The following is an 18,419-nucleotide window of genomic DNA, read 5'->3' on the forward strand; positions in this document are numbered from 1 at the left end:
CGTCATTCCCATATCCCAAGGCTATGTGTGCCTTGTTCGGTGTGAGTTCTCTGTGGCCCCAGAGACTTCATGGGCTCCATTTTCACAGCACCTTGCCTAGCTGGTCTCTTTTGGATGTTTGCCTTCACCAGATAAATTTGCTCTCACCCCTACCACCCCCTGAAAAAAAACACAATACATATATATTCATGTCAAATTCTGTTCTTTTTCTACCTGGAAATACAGCTAGAGTTTCCCTACAGAATCCATGGAGATGGAGTCTTCTGGCTGGATGCTGGGAGGAGCGGTGTGCAGCATTTCTAGGTCAGGTACATGGAAACTTCCCATATGCTGTTTTTGTCATTTGTTTTCTCTATCCAAGGTCTCCATGGACAGGACCTGGAGGTCTTAGAGAGCAGAGGGGCTACCCTTGCACCCATGTATCAATTAGACCTCTGTGTAAGTAAGAAATAAACAGAGAATATGTCAAACTGCTACGTTTTTGCTTTACCTTTTTTAAAGATAACTAAGTTGCTCTGACTCACACAGAAGTTGTATAAAGAATGGAAGTCCTCATAATATTATCTGAAGAGAGATAGTTGGCTTGGTGGTGTCAGAATCATGGAAAGCAAGCGTTCCTGTTCTTTAGTGACTGTGACTTCGAACGCAGACTCTATTGCAAATGAGATCTAGGAAATAGGTTGGAAAACATGTCAGTGTAACTAGTTGTTAATGGAGACACTGCAGGAAGGAGATGGGCAAATTCACATTAGCTATTTTTTTTCTTGCTTATTGTTTTGGTGCTGGGACCTTGAATATGGTAGGCAAGCACTCCTCCACTGGCCTGTATTCCAGCTTATCTTGGCCTGGTTTGAAATCAAAAATTAAAAAAGATCAATATAATCATAATTTATCAAAGATGTATGTGTGTATATTTATATAGTTTTTCTGAAACAGGGCTATACTCTTAGGACTAGACTGGCTTCAAACTGTGACAATCCCCGTGTTTCCCAAGTGCTGGGATTACACACATAAGTCACCCTATCTGGTTTATCATATTTAAGCTCTTTCAAACAAGATTGTGATTGAAAAATCCAGAAAAACCAAAAGAGAACTTAGATCATATACAATCCTCCAAATGAATGACAACTATTGCTAACAGTTTGTGGATTCATTTTCCCAGGAATCTGCACACTATTCACTTATACACAGCATGAACCAGGATCAAACAGTGCGGAGACTTGGAGCTCCCTCACCCAAAGACTCTATCTACTCATTATATGGATTTATTTCAATTTTAATTAAGCTTATCACAATTTGTTAAGCTTCTGATTGACCACTCATTATGTGTCATTATAAATGGAGACCAATCTTAAATATTCTTCAAGCCAAACATTTAATTCTAACATATTGCTGGAACAGGAATGTCTGAGTCAAATGATGAATGGATTTTTACAATAATCCACAAAATTGTACTTGTTTTCTGACAGCAGTGTGAGAATGAATATTATATTTAATTTAGAAAGGCCTTCAAACTTGTTCCTCTGCTTTGCCCCCTAACACTTGTCTCCCAGAGAGTTAACATGTAAAAACTGCAGACCAGACCACGTCAGTAGGCTGTGTGAAATCCCTTCCCATGTGTCTCTGTCTTCACCACGACCCCTGCCCTGTTCACTGCCGTTCACACTCACTTATTTCCAGACACTGTTTTTGAAGAACTCTGTCTTCTTGTTCAGGGCCTCTGCATTTGGCTAGCAGTCTTTTTGTCCCGCACACTCTTTTTTTTTCTTTCTCATCTCTTGTATCAATGCCGCTTCTAGGCATAATGCTCCCTTACAGATCTGAAGCATAATTTTTACTTTCTTTCTCTGAAGAGATTTGTCAACAGACAATCTTATCTCACCTGTTCATAGGTTAGGCACCTCTCCTACTCCGTGTTCACATACACTTCCATTATCAGACACATTACAGAATCTCATGCAAGGTGGATGTTCCACCAAGAATTGCAGAAGAAGAGAAGGAAGGAAGGGCTTACCCAAAGTTTTAGGTAGGAAACTCCACCTCAAAATGACAAACAATAAAACAACAACAACAACAGAAAACAAGCAACCAAACCCAGGAAGAAGCTCTCTAAAGAGGAAGTTTGCTTTCCAGCTTCTTATCAGTACAGTCAGGGTCACCTAGGCTCCTCCCCCTGTCTCCCAGCTGTGACACCTTGCCTATTTGTCCAATGCTGTGAGGTAGACTGGATGGATCGAGAGGCAGACCACATTGTCAAGGCAGAGACTTCCAGCACTTGACCTAGCAGCACAGATAACAAGCCTACTTTCTGGAAGTTGCTTTTCCTTGGCCATATATAGTCAGGGAAGGAGGCCACTTGGAAAGGTATCTTAACATGTTCTATGTGCCAGACTGGACCTCATTTAAACAACGTTACACATATGAACTTAAAACAAGCCCTGTAAAGTCTACATTGTCATTGTCGATAATGAGAGATGAAGAAGCAGATCCACCAGGGAGGTGAACTAGCTTGCCATCCTCATACAGATTATAATGGTAACAATGTTTACCAGAGCTGGACTAAACTTTAACTCCAGAGTCTGCATTTTAAGCCCTTCCCATAAATAAGGTTAGGGAGATAGAGACCAGAATACACCTAGCAGGAATAGAATCAGAGAGACAGTTAAGGCTTTAAGATGCTTCAGGGATTGGTTTGTCTTCAAGTCTGATAAACAAGGTTCAGTCCTCAGGACTCTAGAAGGAAGAAATCAGCTCCTATAACTTGTCCTCAACCTGGCCCTCAACACACTTTAAAATCTTTTAAACTAAAAAAGTCGAACGTTAAAAGAAATCTGATGCCTTAGATTATATACACAAGGACAGGCTATTACTACAGAAAAGATAAATATTAAGGATTCTTTCCCTTCAATTTATGTGATATTTTAAAATCGGTTTCTGTCGGAAGTTAAATTTTGTTCTAGTCACATTCCAAAGGCCAACTTCTTGGTGTGCAGTATTCCTTGAAAGAGAAGCCTGGATCTAATTTTTGTTACACTTTATGTCATGGTGCCATTTTGCACCATGAACTCACATGGTGCATGGCTGCAGACACAGCACAAATTCCCTACCCAAATCCTGCCACTATTACCTATGTGACTTTTCCAACACAAAGGCTGAATCCTCTCTAAAGTAGGAAAATTACCGCATAAGGCTGCCACAGAGATTAGTAAGGCAAAATAAATTGAGGGTTTGCCATTTATTACATGCTTGACAAGCACGTGTCTCACATGTTACACTACAGAAAATTCAGCTTCCATAGGCAACATTGCCCATCACTAGATTTAGTAACACACTTAAACAGATTTCCAGGCAGCAATTTATCTTAACGATGTCTGGGGACTCCCTATCCACCGTGCTTTAAGACAAGTATCTTTCAGCTGGAGCAGGGTGAGTTGTAAATACCTCTTTGCATTGTAGTAAAACTTGAAAAGTAGTAAATGTCTTAAGGGAGAGAAAGCTAAAGCCTCAAGACCATCCACACCCAAATGCTGGGACATAGGCTAGAGAAATGGAGTTGATCTTGAAAGTGCTGCTGAGTAGTTTTTCTGGGAATAGGAATAGTTCACAGTTCGAATAGTTGCTTTGTCTTCTTCTCTGGTGTGCCTCAGCACTTTCCAACACTTGACAGTTTTTTTTAACCATACAAATCACACCGCAAACCTTTCTTTCTAATTGTATGGCGCCTTTGCATGGCAGGGTTTATTCTATCATTGACTTCCTAGCACTAGATTAAAATTACAGCTGAAAAAATATGGAGAATAACAGAAAAGCATTATGAATTTCAGGTTTAGTCCCGTGGTAAACGTATGGGTGTAGACATGGATTTCAATTAATGTCAGGTTGTTTTTGTTACTTAACTTGGGTAATGAGTTTTTGAGTTGCCTGATAAGATAGAGCTGACCCAGTTAAATAGGAATTTCAGAAAAAAAACAAATTTTAGCTTAAGCATATGTCATGCAGTATTTTGGACATATTTAAGACATTATTTGTCATTCACCTAGTTTCCACATTTAACTATGCTTTGCCATTTTATGAGCTCCACCTTGGATCGCGTTTGTTGTTTGCAAATGCAGAATAAACAAATATCTTCGTAGGATAAAGAATCTAACTTTAATTTGCCTTTGAGGTCAAAATCTTTAAGTAAGAGCTTGTTGGATCTTTTGGGAAATGGCCCTGGGCTCACACAAATATAAACTGCGGCTACCCTTACTAGATGATTTTCTGTAGCGTGAAAAAAGTTCAGGAGATCGGTCTCTGACCACAGTCACAGCCAAGCTGAGGTCTGTAAATCTTCCCCCAAATAAAAAAATAGACACGTAGGAGACTTTCTCCCAAGCAGGAAAGACTGTCTCTCTCTCGCCTACAGGAAACCCGCCGCTGAGGCTCTGCGCAGGCGCACAAGGACTTTGTGGAAGAGCGCCGGCTCCGCCCCCTGGTAGGTCACGTGGGCGAGTCCTAGCTTCAGCCTTTGGTCCGGATCTGTCATGTGACCGGGGTCCTCGGTTCTCCTGGGATGGAGGCGGAAGAGGGGACGCCGCTGTGGCGGCTGCAGAAGCTGCCTCCGGAGCGGGGCGCCCCGGTGAGGGGTCGCGGGGAGAGCATGGGAGGGCGGGGTTGGGACGTCCAGTCCTGGGCGCCTGGGGACAGAGTGGCGGCCCAGGGACTTTGCGCGCGACCCTGGGTTGCCCCTGGCCTGGGTGTGCGGGGTCGCCTTACACCTAGAAAGCCGTGGTGGTGGAGCCCTTGGTCTGTTGCTTTCGCGAGTGGGTCATTCATTTTTGAGGTCAGACCTCCCGAAAGCCACCTGTGAATCCTTTTAGTGTGGTACAGAGGATGCAGTGAGACCCTGGCGGGCCCGTCTCCTGGTGGGCGGCTGGAACCAACTCCTAACCGGTAAATTACCGGCCACCAACTTTTTTTAGAGTGGCGAAGAGGTGACTGCAGCCGCTGAAAACACACCCACTCACAAAGTCAAGCTTGTGGGGACCAGGGACTAACAGCCAGGCTTTCCCTGCAGGATACTCTGGGTCCAGACTCCCATGAAAGTATTTAGTGGTAGCACCCAGTCTTTGCCCGCGCCAAACTTCTTTTCTAAGTCTCCAGTATGGTCCTCCTTCCCAAACTCCGCTCAGGTTGTAATGGGGATAGGGTAGGTGAGGTTGAAAGTAATTTAACTTCACTCTTTTCATTGTCAAGACAATGAAAACATTGTACACCTTTTCTTTGATTTTACAAATGAGGGCGGTGAAATGTCAGCCTCAGGTTTGAGGAATTTGCTAGATGTTTCCAGCGAGCCAGGGCCAAAGCTAAAGCCCACGCTCTGACGTATGGACCAAGTCTCTGAACTTTCCCGCCCGCTGTTGTCCCTTACAGAGATGGTCAAAACTTTTCTCCAGTCAATGTCCCTGACTCCTGAATCTCTGAGTGGAGCCAGCCGTCTCCTTTCCCAGCCTCCGCCTTCTGCCACAGCTGTGGAGAATTCCGTGTTTGGGGTCAGCTTCTTTTTCCCTGCTTGGGTTTCTCCCTGCCCTGGTTTTGTTTGGGTGGTGCCATCCTTCCTACCCAGTTACTAGATCTAGAAAATCATTCTTGGACCCTCCCCCTTACTTGACCTCTTTACCTTGTCTGTCACCACAGTCTCTGACTCTCACACTCTCCTCCTCTCCCAATATTTTGGCAAAATCTTGGAAAAATAAGGTCAACACTGAATGAAAATTGAGCATACATTAACGTTTTGCTCTTTTTTGCTGTCTGCAAGGCCTCCGTGATTTGGTCCCTACTCACCTTTTCAAAAGTCTTGTACCCTTTGACCCTTCCCTATCTCTCAGTAGCTGCAGTTCCCAAACCTGCTGTGTGGTTTTGGTTTTAGTTTCAGTCCTGTGTATGCTCATGGCTTGTGGCTGCCAACACCCGGCAGCTTCTCATCCTTTTCACATAACCCTTTCCTTGCTTCTTTGCCCTCACTAGGAACACCTTTCATGTTTGTTGATGTGCTTTCTGTTGCTGGTGGTGTAGAGTGAAGGGGATGCTGAGGAGGAAAGGATGGTCAGGGCTCTCTCAGAGCAGCAGAGTGCATGGGATGTGAGTGGAGGCATGGCAGAGTCAAGTCGGTAGAGCTTCAGTGGGAGGCTTGGATGTGAACGTCAGACTTTGGTTATTGGTCTAGAAATGATGCCTTAGGACCCCGAAGGAAAACTTTTTAATGTAATATTTTCTATTCAGGAAAAAACCAACAGTGCATCTTTAATGTTATTTTAGTTTCTAAAGGTAGACATCATCATGGAAAGTCTGGAGTTTAGCTGGATTTGGAAGCTTATACCTGTAATTCCAGCACTTGGGAGGTGGAGGCAGGAGAATTGTCATAAATTTAAGATGAGCTTAGACCACAGAAATGAGACTTTAACCTCAAGCAACAATAAAATCAAAAAAACCAGCAACAAACAAAAAGAAAGCACCCCCCCAAACCAAACCAAACAAAACAATTCTCCAAACAACAAAACAAAAAACAAGATGAAAAAAAATCCCAACCATAAGTCTTAAAAATCATTACCTTTCGATCTCAACTGGCTTTATAAAAGGGCAGTTCTGCAAGGAAGAGACGTCTGTCTTGTCATCTACTTTAAAGTGCTTTTGTTTCCTTTTTGTCCTCAGCTTCTTCACAAAATCATTGATGGCATGTGTGGCCGAGCTTATCCCGCCCACCAGGATTATCACAGTGTTTGGGAGTCTGCCGAATGGAAGCAAGTTCTGGAAGATGTTGCCACATTTTTCAAAGCTGTAGTTGGCAAAAACTTTTCAGATGAAGAGGTGACTTCACTCCTGATCTCTTTACCCAATAATAAGCACTACTCAGAGTTTTACTTTTTTAAATTTATTTATTTAAAAAAACCTTTTCTCATTTTACATACCAATTCCAGTTCTCACTCCCTCCTCTCCTCCCACTACCTCACCCCCCATTCACTCCTCAGAGAGGGTAAGGCTTCCCATGGGAAGTCAACAAAGTCTGGCACATTGCTTTGAGACAGGACCAAGGCCCTCCCCACTATATCTAGGCTGAGCAAGGTATCTCTACAAAGAGAATGGGTTCCAAAAAGTCAATACAATCAGTAGGGATAAATCCCAGGGCCACTGTCAGTGGCCCCACAGGCTATCCCGGCCATGCAACTGTCACCCACATTCTGAGCACCTAGTTTGGTCCTATGCTGGTTCCTTCCCTATCCGGCCAGAGATGGTGAGTTCCCATTAGCTCAGGTAAACTGTTTCAGTGGGTGTCCCCATCATGGTCTTGACCTCTTTGCTCATATTCTCACTTTTCCCACTCTTCAACTGGACTTTGGGAGCTCAGCCCAGTGCTCTGCTGTGGATTTCGTTGCTTCTAGGGGAGGGCTCAACACAGGCTTTACACGATGCAACACCTGAAACATCTAATTATGAGTGAGAGGAATTCTGAATTGAATTTTTGGGGCCTTTGTGGTTTTGTGTTAGTTCTTTTTTCTCCCACTGTAACACTTTTAAAAGTATACAGAAGAAAGCAGGATGTTAAAGAACCAGCCTTGGTGTTCTGGTTTCTGGGAGTAGACAGTTAGCATTGGACCTCATGGGCCGTGGCTTTTACAACATGTCGAGAATTGTTTGTGCGTATTTATGTGAGTTGTTTACCAGACGATATTCTGGACCTGCATTTCTTTGACTATATTCATCGAATCTGTTCATCCTTTATTTCCTTACTCTCCTAGTGGGGCTTTAGGGGAACAGAAGGTCTGAAGTTAGTGAAATCCAGTTTCCCAGTATTTCTTTCAATGCTTGGTGTTATCAGTGTTGTATTGAAAACGTAAGCAGGTATCTCGTAGGTTTCCTCATGGAAGCTTGATTGTTTTAGCTTCTCTAATCTCTCAGATGGGTTTTGAATTAATAATTTTGTGTGGGGCAAGGGCCATCTCACTTTCTTCTGCTTAGTATCTCGTTGGCTGAGTGCCATCTTGTGGAATGCTTGTCCTTGCCTCACAAGGGTGCTGTCCAGCCTTGGTCATAAATCAGGTGGTCACGTGTGGGGTCTATCTCTGGACTCTTCCATTATTCTTTGTGGCAGTTTTTGGTGTTTCTACATCGTTTTAATTAGCACAGCATTACAGATATGCTACATTAATCCTTGATGCCAGCTGGGAGAAGACCTTCAGCATCATCGTGTTTCCTCAAGGTTGCTTTGTCTCTCATTGGTTCTTTCTGTCTCCATATTCACTTTAGAATCAGATTGTCAGTTTGGATTTTCATATGGCTTACACTGAATCTCGAGATTATGTGGGGAGAATTGGCAGCATTAGTTAGCTTCCTAGCCTGTGGACAAAGGCTGGCCTTCATTTCTCTCTATTGTTTATATACATGTATATTTGTTTTGTTTAGGTTTTTTTCGAGACAGGGTTACTCTGTGTAGCTCTGGCTGCCCTGGAACTTGCTCTGTAGACCAGGCTGGCCTCGAATTCACAGAGATCTGATGGAGGAGGGTTATCTGTCTATTGTGTTATTTTCATTGGTCAATAAAGAGACTGCCTTGGCCCATTGATAGGACAGAAAATTAGGTAGGCGGAGAAAACAGAACAGAATGCTGGGAAGAGGGCTGTGAGGCAGACGCCATGGAGCCAGCCACCAGGTCAGACATGCTAAATCTTTTCCGGTAAGCCACCACCTCGTGGTGCTACAGATTATTAGAAATGGGTTAATATCAAGATATGAGAGTTAGTCAGTAACTAACTCTCTAAGAGATAATGGGCCAGGCAGTGCTTAAATGAATATAACTTGTGTGTTATTATTTCTGGGACTAAGCTAGCCGTGCGGGAGCCGGGTGAGGAGAAAAGCAGGCCTGCCTGCAGCCCCTCACTACAGATGGCGCCAACGTGGATAACTGAATCCACAGAAAGCTTAAGAAAGTTTGGGAAAGAATAGAGTAAAGCATGTTTTCTTGGTGGCAGCAATTTCTCGGGTCTGTTCTGCTTGCTAGAGGCAAGCAATGCTCTCATTTAAGAGAGGCTTCCTGACTCAGCTTTAGCTGCAAAACTTTGTAGCTCATTAAGAGGTCCTGCTGCGAAACACTTAAATGGTATTGATGAAAAGCTGAACGCATGCTTTTCGGTTTTCAGTCGTAGCAGGAAAAACGCTGCGCTGTTTTAAAATGCCGTCTTTCTGGGCCGTCCTGCCAGGGCAAACTCTGACTCTTTCAGGCAGGCAGTCCGACTGAGTGTGGTCTGTGAGCAGAATGCTCCAGCTTGTTTGCTGGCAGGGACCTTGAAACGCCATAGAGTTGTGGCAGTAAAAGGCTCCAATGGTACCTCTAATATGAGTCTGGAAAGCTAAAAAATGGACTGGGTCTAACCGTCAAAGCCACGGTTTTGAACTCATGTGGTCATAAAAAAGAGAGATACAGTAAAGAGAGGTTCAAAGACAAAGAAAACCTCTAAATGGTTTACTATGTGTTAAAAATATATGCAGGCTAAAGGTTAAAGTTCTTAGGGTAAAAGAGAAAGAAAGAAAGTAGTTGGATGTGGTGGTACACACCTTTAATCCCAACACTTGGGAAGCAGAGGTAGATTGACCTCTGTGACCTCAAGGTGTGGTAGTACACACCTTTAATCCCAATGCCTGGGAGGCAGAGACAGAAGGATCTCTGAGTTCAAGGTGTGGTAGCACATGCCTTTAATCCCAGCACTGGGGAGCAGAGACAGACAGATCTCTGTGAGTTCAAGGACAGCCTGGTCTACAGAGTTATTCCAGGACAAAGATATACAGAGAACCTGTGTCAAAAAGTAAAAGTAAAAATAAAAGAAATAGAGGTTAAAAATAAAGCTGCATAAAGATGGAAAATACACAGAGAATCTTAATACTGTATGCTATTATGCTCTCTTTGAATTATTTGAATGCTGAGGAAGGAGCAACAGCTGCTAAAAGACTTTTGTTTATAAATGCTGCTGAACTAATCCAAGATAGATATGTTGAAAATACCTTGACTTCTGAATTTGGATCTAAGGATGTGATACTTTGGAAAGGAGGTTCTTCTTTTGTTTTCACAGAGGATGAGACCCTGTGTATTGCTTCTATCCCAGTATGGTATGATAGACCACGCCCTCCTGAAAGGTTGCTGTGAACACCCTCAAAAAATTACTTCACTCAACTGTCGACTGAGATGAACCTGGCAGACAGGTTTTACCATGAAAGACCTGATTAACTGCGCCCCTATACAGCAGGAAGAAGTTTGGAGAGAAATAACTACGTCCATATTCCCAAATATTGTTTATAAATGTTCTTTTACATTTAAAGGGGGATATGATATAGATATGAATAATTTCATTGGTATGGATTTTAAGGTCAATTTTGTTATATGTATATATATTTCTGATCTTGACTGATGTATTGTGATTGTGTAGTTCATTTTAAAAATGTAATGTATAATTAGAAAATATAGGTTGTTAATGGATAATCATCGATAATAGTAAAGCTTGTAGTAATGTTAGTCTGATTTTTTTAGAAGTGCATAGATATATTTCAGATAGACATTCATATCTTTCAAAGACTACAGAGCATGGCATATAATGTTTTAATAACTTAGGACTTTTCATGACAATGAGACATGTCTGCTCCTGGCAGCACCAGTCTACTTCAAGAGGAAGATGGGCATCGAAGAGGCTCCTTATGGAGTTGGTTAGCCATTTGGGCAAGAAACTGCTCTTGCCTGGACTGTTGTATAAACTGGACACAGAGAACCCGCAGAGAGAGGACTGCTGAACTTGCCTAAAGGTGAGATGATATTTCGGGGTTCCTGATTCATGAAAGAGTCTGCGAGACATTCTGCAGGACACAGCAGATAGTGACTGAATTGCCTTTGAAATTTCCTGCTTCATGAAAATGTCTCTGGATATTATGGGCCTGAAGGCTGAAGATGGGTGCCCCAACGATACAGAGGAACTTTGGGTGACTGTCCAGGCAGCGAGATGTCTCTGTCATTTCTAGAGTTTTGGAAGTTGCTTACTTCTTGTTTACTTAGGTAATATATCCTTCTGGAGTCTTTAATGGAGTTAAAGAATGGATAGTCGTAGTTATAGTTTTCCTTTATTATGATAAAGATTTAGTTATAAATATTGTGACTGTAATTCTTGCTTGATAACTGTTTTGTTATATGTAATTTTACTATGTTAAAATGAAAGCCTTTCTTTTTTGTTTAAACAGAAAAAGGGGAAATGATGGAGGAGGGTTATCTGTCTATTGTGTTATTTTCATTGGTCAATAAAGAGACTGCCTTGGCCCATTGATAGGGCAGAAAATTAGGTAGGCGGAGAAAACAGAACAGAATGCTGGGAAGAGGGCTGTGAGGCAGACGCCATGGAGCCAGCCACCAGGTCAGACATGCTAAATCTTTTCCGGTAAGCCACCACCTCGTGGTGCTACAGATTATTAGAAATGGGTTAATATCAAGATATGAGAGTTAGTCAGTAACTAACTCTCTAAGAGATAATGGGCCAGGCAGTGCTTAAATGAATATAACTTGTGTGTTATTATTTCTGGGACTAAGCTAGCCGTGCGGGAGCCGGGTGAGGAGAAAAGCAGGCCTGCCCGCAGCTCCTTTCTACAGAGATCCACTTGCCTCTGCCTCCCTGAGTGCTGGGATAAAAGGCAAGTGTCACCACTACCTGACTATGATTTATAATTTTAATATTGAAGTCTTGCAAATATTTGGTTATATTTCTGAAAGATGCAGTTTTTAGTACGCTTTAATTTTATTCTTTAGTTGTTTGTTGTTAGGATGTAGAAATTGTTGAACTTTTATATTCTTTTCCATGTCTAATACTTTTCTTAGTTTATTTAGTGTGTATATTGTATATGTGTGATACACACAGACACACTTTTAAACAAAAAATTGTGGTAGTAGACCTATCTCCCACACACCTTAGGGAGAAAATTACTAATTACTAATTTATCTTTAGTCATTAGCTGCATGATTATAGGTGTTAATTAGTAGATTGAAGAAGTTTCTTTCCAACTTTACTGACTTTTTTTCCCCCGTTTTTTCCGAGACAGGATTTCTCTGTGTAATAACCCTAACTGTCCTGGAACTCACTTTGTAGACCGGGCTGGCTTTGAACTCACAGAGATCTGTCTGCCTCTGTCTCCCCTCATGCTAGGATTAAAGGCATATACCACCACACCCAGTTGACTTTTTGTTTTTTAATCATCAATGGCTATTACATTTTATCAACTTTTTTTCTGAATTATTTCCCCTTATTTTGTTAATGTATTGATTATTTTTGGATGTTAATCTAAGCTTGCATTGCCATGATAAATCCAGTTTGGTCATGAAGTATTACTCTTTTTCATGTGTGCATTGGTTGAATGATTCAGTGTCTTGCCTAGTTTTTGGATCTCTATTTGAGTGACACTGGCCTGTGAATTTTTTCCTATAATACTCTTGCTAAGTTCTTTGGTTTTGATCTGTTTGTAGAGTGACTTTGGGAAGGTTTTTGTTTTTCTCTTTTCCTGTCCTTTGGAAGAGTTTTTGCACCATTGATTTTCTTTGTTTAATGGCATTGAATTGCTTAGTTTTTATATCGGGAAAAATTTATCTCATTCACTTCTATTTAACTGCCCAGTTGTCAGAAGTACAGACTGTTAATGTAGTTTTTGAATGACTCAGTGTATGGTTTACTGTATACATTTGAAACTGCTATGTGTTTTGAAGTTGTTGGTTATGGTTTATATATGTTGTATCATTTGATTAAGTGGAAGTTACTATTTTTATGTTCTGAAATGTACTAATGCTTTCTGTGAGTTTCTCAGTAGCTGGAAACTGTTAGTATCTCTGAGAATATGTGCTTTATTCTGTAGGATTTTGTTGGGCGGTGGTGGCACACGCCTTTCATTCCAACGTTTGGGAGGTAGAGTTGTGCTGCATTGCGTAGTTTGAAGCAGTCCAGTTAGGCACACACAGGTTTAGCACTTGAGATTTCTCCTGAGTTTCTCCTCCTATTTCTTGTAAAACTCCTTGCTGTTAGGGCTGCAGTGCATTGTGCACTCTCTAGCTTTGTCAGTGAGTCCCTTTCTTTTCTTTCTGACTGGCAGGAACTTGTTAACACTCGTCTGGTTGCTCATTCTCAGCTCATGCTCTTTGTAGTCAGTAAAGTATTTCTTCCTCATTGTACCGCCATTTAAGACATGGGAAGAGGGTGGGCACGTGTTTACATTGGAACAAGAGGTCCCTTTCTCTCCTCTGACCATCTGTGTGTGTTTCCACAGACACTCCAGCAGTTGAGCCAACTGAATTCATGCCATCAAGAAGCTGTTATGAAATGCTTGAAGAGTAGGAAAAGCGAGATCAAGCAGGTCCTGTTAGGAGAAATAGTTGGTATTTCTTGTGCACAGCTACAGGATTTTGATTGGCAGTTAAAGGTAAGAATCTAGTTATTTATATGTTTTTGTGTGTAGTGTTTAGATATACTTATTCTTTTAAAATAAAAATACCTACAATTTGTTATTTTGAGACTACATTGTTCCAAGGTAATAGCAAAGCTTATATAAATTGCTGGTTTTGTATTAACTTGGACATCAAGAGCGTTCTAAGCAACCAGACTGTGTGTGGTGCCATCATCCTGATTTTTCCTAGACCCTTCAGTCAGACATGGAGAAGTGTGTATATAGCATATGGTCTTGATAAGGGTTCTCTAGATGCCGTAACTTTATCAAAGTGTATGTCATCATAAAGTACAGTTTTGAAAACATTGTGGAATGAGGGTGAGAGGGTCGTGCTGAGTGGAGAGAAAACAGTTTCAGGACAGCTTTCTGTTCTTTTAAGGCACCTAACTAGTAGACAGAAAACAGATAGCATTCTCTTCCTTGAGTTTAGCATGGTCTTAGATCCAGAAAGTGCTTCATGTTGTTTCGGTGGATTAAGAGGACAAAAGGAATAACCACGTGTAGACAGAGTTGTCTTGGCTGAGAAAATGGGCCTTGTGGTTCTGTTGTGACTCAGTCATGTTTAAGATTTTTTTTAAAATTAATGTACTTATTGTATTAACACAAAGCTCGAAGTGTAGGAAGTATGCAATACAGACAAAATTTGAAATGATTTTATACCTGTTACACTGATGGGCCAAGTGATTAAAAGCAGTTAATCAGTGCTAAACTAAATGAAAGGTTTTCATTTAAACATTTAGCATTTAAATAAGTGTGGATGATAGGGGAGAGATGCTATATAGCATTCATGAAGGATATTCAGTTTTTTATCAAGTTGTGGCTTAACTGGTACGGCTTCAGGCTTCCATTTTGTCGGGAGACATGCCGAGCTTTCGGGCAAGCTCCTGTGGATGCTATTTCAACTATGCAGTCTTTTGTATTAATTTGATAATCCCTTTAGTTTTGGTTGCCAGACTTAAATGTTTAAGCAAATAGGACCCCTACCAGAAAAGAATGACTGGGAATTTAAAATCATGCTTTGTGAAATTTCTTTGAGACACTGGAGACCATGTGCCTGGCAAAGATAAGGCCAGTTGCAGATACTATAATTATGTTCAGAAGACTAGATATCCTTTGGGTGTGATATTTTGATTCTATATTCAACAGCAGTTTGATAGCCAATCAAGAATTAAGTTGCTTAATTTCTAAGAGTTTCTGAGTATTTTTCATCTTTTATACATGAACTGCCATCTTGGAATCTTTAGCAGTTCTGGTTCTGGACACTTTCAGGACTTCTGAGTTTCTGTAGGAAGACATGGTATGAACCTGAAGAAGGTGTCTTGTTTAACCAAACTGATCCAGACGCTGGCTTTTGGACAAGGTGCTGGCTCCTTTCTTCCTGCCCACTTCCTGTATTTGTTCTGTCTCCTTTCCTTTCTCCTTCTGATCTTTGAATGTGTGTTTAATTTATTGTTCCTCTTTCCCAGTGTTTATAGGCAAACAGGGACGATGTGCTCTCACCAAACTCAGGTGCTTGTTGTGCGTACAACTTACTGTTTATTGTCTTTCTCACCTTCAACAGCTCGCGCTTTCTAGTGACAAGATCGCCACTTTACAGATGCCATTTTTAACCCTCCATCTGGATGTGAAGGAGAACGGCGAAGTGAAACCATACTCCATTGAAATGAGTAAAGAGGAGCTACAGAATCTAATCAGTTCCTTGGAGGCAGCCAATAAGGTGTGTGCTTGAACTGAATCCTGTGGTTTACATGCTTAAGTGTTAGTGTGCCCTTGGGTAGGAAGAGTAGAATTCTGGCAGGGTTTTAATGCATCTTATTTTACTGATACCTTATATCAAGCACAGAAAATACTTTGTTGGGATGTTGTTGAGATGTTTAATTCTACTTTAAATGTTGAATTAATTATAATTAATTCAATTACAGTGTTCAATTACCAAGTTCTAAGTTATCTATTTCTGAAACAAAGGCAGTACTGTTGCAACCGTAGTTTTTTGTTTTCCTCCAGTATTTATTAAACTTAAAAATGAAATGTTTACCCTGAGACCATGACGTTAGTTGATTCTCAAGTTTCTCCAATTAATTATTCTACAAAAAGAAATGTCTTACTTGGATGGACAGATGTTAGACAATTGCTTCTGTAATGTTCTGGTGTTGGGGATGAACTATAACTGTAGTTACGACAAAGTGAAGCTGAGATGTGATAGACGTAATCAGTCCCCAAATCCTCACATTGGCAGAGCCCTTCAGTCCCAGTATATGTGAGAAAACAGTTTAAACAGCAGGGATTGGCTGGGAGGAAGCTGTCAGGATTTGCTTGTTACTGGGCAGCATTTCTCAAGAGGGCTGGTCGGGTTGGCTCCCAGCTGTTCTTGACCACCTCCCTGGCTGCTAATCGTGTGTTAGATCCTCTGGCCCTCTTAAGCCCTGAAACATCACGTTCTTCCCACTCTCTACAGTTGTTCACATTCTAATTTTGCCTTCACAACTGATTCTCATGTCCAGCAAGGAAGCCTGTTGGCCTTTGGATGAAGTGTGTGTGAGAATTGGGTATGGTAGTGCCTGGTATCGGTGCTGAGGACGAGAGCAGCAATCTTGGCTGGCAGAGGCTATAAGCCCCTGCCCTCATTTGCCTGTTGCTCTTCCTGTCCGTCTTCAGAGTTTACCTAGCAGCTAGCAGCTTCATTCCAGTCTAACCTGATATTGCTTCTCCCTATTTGTGTTTTAAGGTGGTCCTGCAGTTAAAATAACTGGAAATGGTGAATTTCAACTGTCATATTTCACTGCTGCACCATGGCAAGCGAATGCTGTGTTCAAGGGTGGATGCTACAGCAGGCTGAGCAGGAAGCATTGCTGAGATTACAGAGATGAAAATCTGTCAGCAGCCCTAAAGCACAGGAAATTGTATGACTGATAGGGAATGCATAAAATGAAAGATGAAAAGGCTGAAGTCTCAGTTTGTGGTTTCACAATGATTGGTTTGTCTCATTTATTAAATATTTGAGAAATCTTTGTAGATAATGCTTTATCAAACAGTAAAAATAAGTTCTGGAATAATGTAAATACACAAAACTCAGACATACAGGACCATTGCTTAAATGTGAATAGCAAGGCATGCATTATGAATAAATAACTTATGATATTGGAAAATAATTTTTTAAAGCACGCATAAGCTGCATATGCAACTCAGGAAGTTGCATGTCTTTTCATGTTTCAAAGAAGGGATTCTCAGTTGCAAAGTTTCAGACAAAAGCTTGTTATCAAATATGAACAAGAAAACATTGAAAATTTGTGTGAATAACTTGGGATTTAAGAATTTTATGAACTAAAACTATAAGAAATGAAAATAATATTGTTCTTTCTGCACATCCCCACCTGCTCGGGAGACTGGTCTGAGAAAAAGGAAGCTCTCCTTGATTGTGTAGTGTACATATTGTTACTCATATACAAGTGTGTTTTTATACATTCTTAATATGAAATTTGAGCTCTTGGATGGTATTGCATTAACTGTAACACAAGCCATTTTTCATATCAGCTGCCTTTAAAAATACACATTCTGAACGATTAAAAGTGTCTGGTGTTGCTTGATTTCGGTGACTTCCTGTGTACCTTAGTGGTTGGTATGTAATTAACTGGTCCCTGCTGTTAGCAGTTCTGTGGCTGTCAGGCACCACAGCCTGACCGTCCAGAGCAATGACAGTCACTGTCCCCTCCGTACAACTGCAGGTAGCGAGTACTGCTCTGTGGGCTGAGGTAGAGTGGGATTAGAAGAGGAGCTTGGGACAGAACGTTCCTCGGTGTACTACTTTTTCATTAAGAGATTTCGGGTATGGAAGATGTATTTAATGCTGTGCTCAGCTGGTTGTTGGTTCCCTCCTGGGCAAGTCCCACAAGTCAGTGGAGCACTGATGGCTTGCAGAACAGCCCCTCAGGAGGCCTGGTCCAGCGGGCTCTGGACTGCAAGGGAATTCCTTGTTCTCCCCTCCCACAGCATGGCTCTACCAGCCTGTTTCTTCTTCCTTGAAGTTTGATCGACATGTTGTCTGATGTCCTTATTAAAGTGCCAGTTTGGTACATTTTGATTGACAGATACTCATGCAAGCACCACCCTGGTCAAAGTACTGAGTACGATCCTACCTGCAAGCTTTCTCTTGCCCTCAGTATCTCTGTTCTGGGTCCTTCAGGTCACCACTGCTGTGCTTCCAGTCCCACAGGTTAGTGGAAATGGGATCATAAAGTATTTGTTCTTTTTCTAATTACTGCTGGTGATGGGTGGAGGGCAGTGTGGCTTTACCACTGACATCAGTCAATCTTTTTTGTTTTTTGGAACAGGATCTTACACTGTTACCTAGGCTAGCCTATAATTCAACTGTGTAGACCAGACTGGGCCTTGAACTCATGTCAGTCATCTGGTCTCAGTTTTCCAAGTACTATGGTTACTGGTATGAGCCAGCATGCTTGATGTTAGCATTATTTTGAGTTGTATTCCTATTACTTTGTTCCTTTTTATTGTTGAGAAACATCATGTTGTATAACTGTCACAGTTTGTTTATCTGTTGATAGTATTTTGGTGGTTTCAGCATTTGCCCATTATGGTATGGAGAATGTTATGAGCATTTGCATGCATAGCTTATTATGGGCAAATGGTGTCTTTGGAATGACATAGCTTGGTCATGTGGTAGGCTTATACTTACCGTTTAAAGATACCACCACAGTTTTTTGGAGAGATTTTTTTTACCCACTTTCCATTCCCACCAGTTTGTGAACGTTCAGATCCACCTTAGCAGTATTTCATGTGGCCATTCTTCCTGATTTCACCTATTTTGGTGTGCAAGTGGTGGAATCGCATTGTGCTTCTAACAATCCTAACAACCAGCCACACCCACCATCTCCTAACACGCTTCTGCTGTCTGTATGCCTCACTGAATGATA

The 18,419-nt window shown here is 41.5% G+C and overlaps 1 protein-coding gene across 2 annotated transcripts; it reads left to right on the forward strand.

Annotated features, from left to right (window-relative positions):
* The first annotated feature begins 4,479 nt into the window (after positions 1–4,479).
* On the forward strand, positions 4,480–17,057 carry Commd8 (COMM domain containing 8). Of its 2 annotated transcripts, none has more exons than XM_048415121.3 (5): positions 4,480–4,618; positions 6,691–6,846; positions 13,315–13,467; positions 15,053–15,208; positions 16,217–17,057. In XM_048415121.3, exons 1-5 carry the CDS (start codon positions 4,553–4,555, stop codon positions 16,235–16,237), a joined length of 552 nt encoding a protein of 183 aa, XP_048271078.3. In that variant the 5' UTR covers positions 4,480–4,552; the 3' UTR covers positions 16,238–17,057. The 2 variants fall into 2 exon arrangements, with proteins under 2 accessions (XP_048271078.3, XP_085547918.2); XM_085691792.2 differs by lacking the exon at positions 4,480–4,618 and adding an exon at positions 5,352–5,531.
* The last annotated feature ends 1,362 nt before the right edge of the window (positions 17,058–18,419 follow it).

The sequence above is a fragment of the Myodes glareolus genome, chromosome 8 (genome assembly GCF_982192425.1).
Source record: "Myodes glareolus chromosome 8, mMyoGla1.1, whole genome shotgun sequence".
NCBI classification, from domain to species: Eukaryota; Metazoa; Chordata; class Mammalia; order Rodentia; family Cricetidae; genus Myodes; species Myodes glareolus.

What these genes read in the sequence shown, in the direction of transcription:
- Commd8 (XM_085691792.2), top strand. Translation starts at nt 5,367, where the DNA reads ATGGACCAAGTCTCTGAACTTTCCCGCCCGCTGTTGTCCCTTACAGAG. An exon ending in TGGAGAATTCCGTGTTTGGG is followed by an intron (nt 5,532 to 6,690) that starts GTCAGCTTCTTT and finishes TTTTGTCCTCAG; the next exon opens with CTTCTTCACAAAATCATTGA. An exon ending in ATTTTGATTGGCAGTTAAAG is followed by an intron (nt 13,468 to 15,052) that starts GTAAGAATCTAG and finishes CACCTTCAACAG; the next exon opens with CTCGCGCTTTCTAGTGACAA.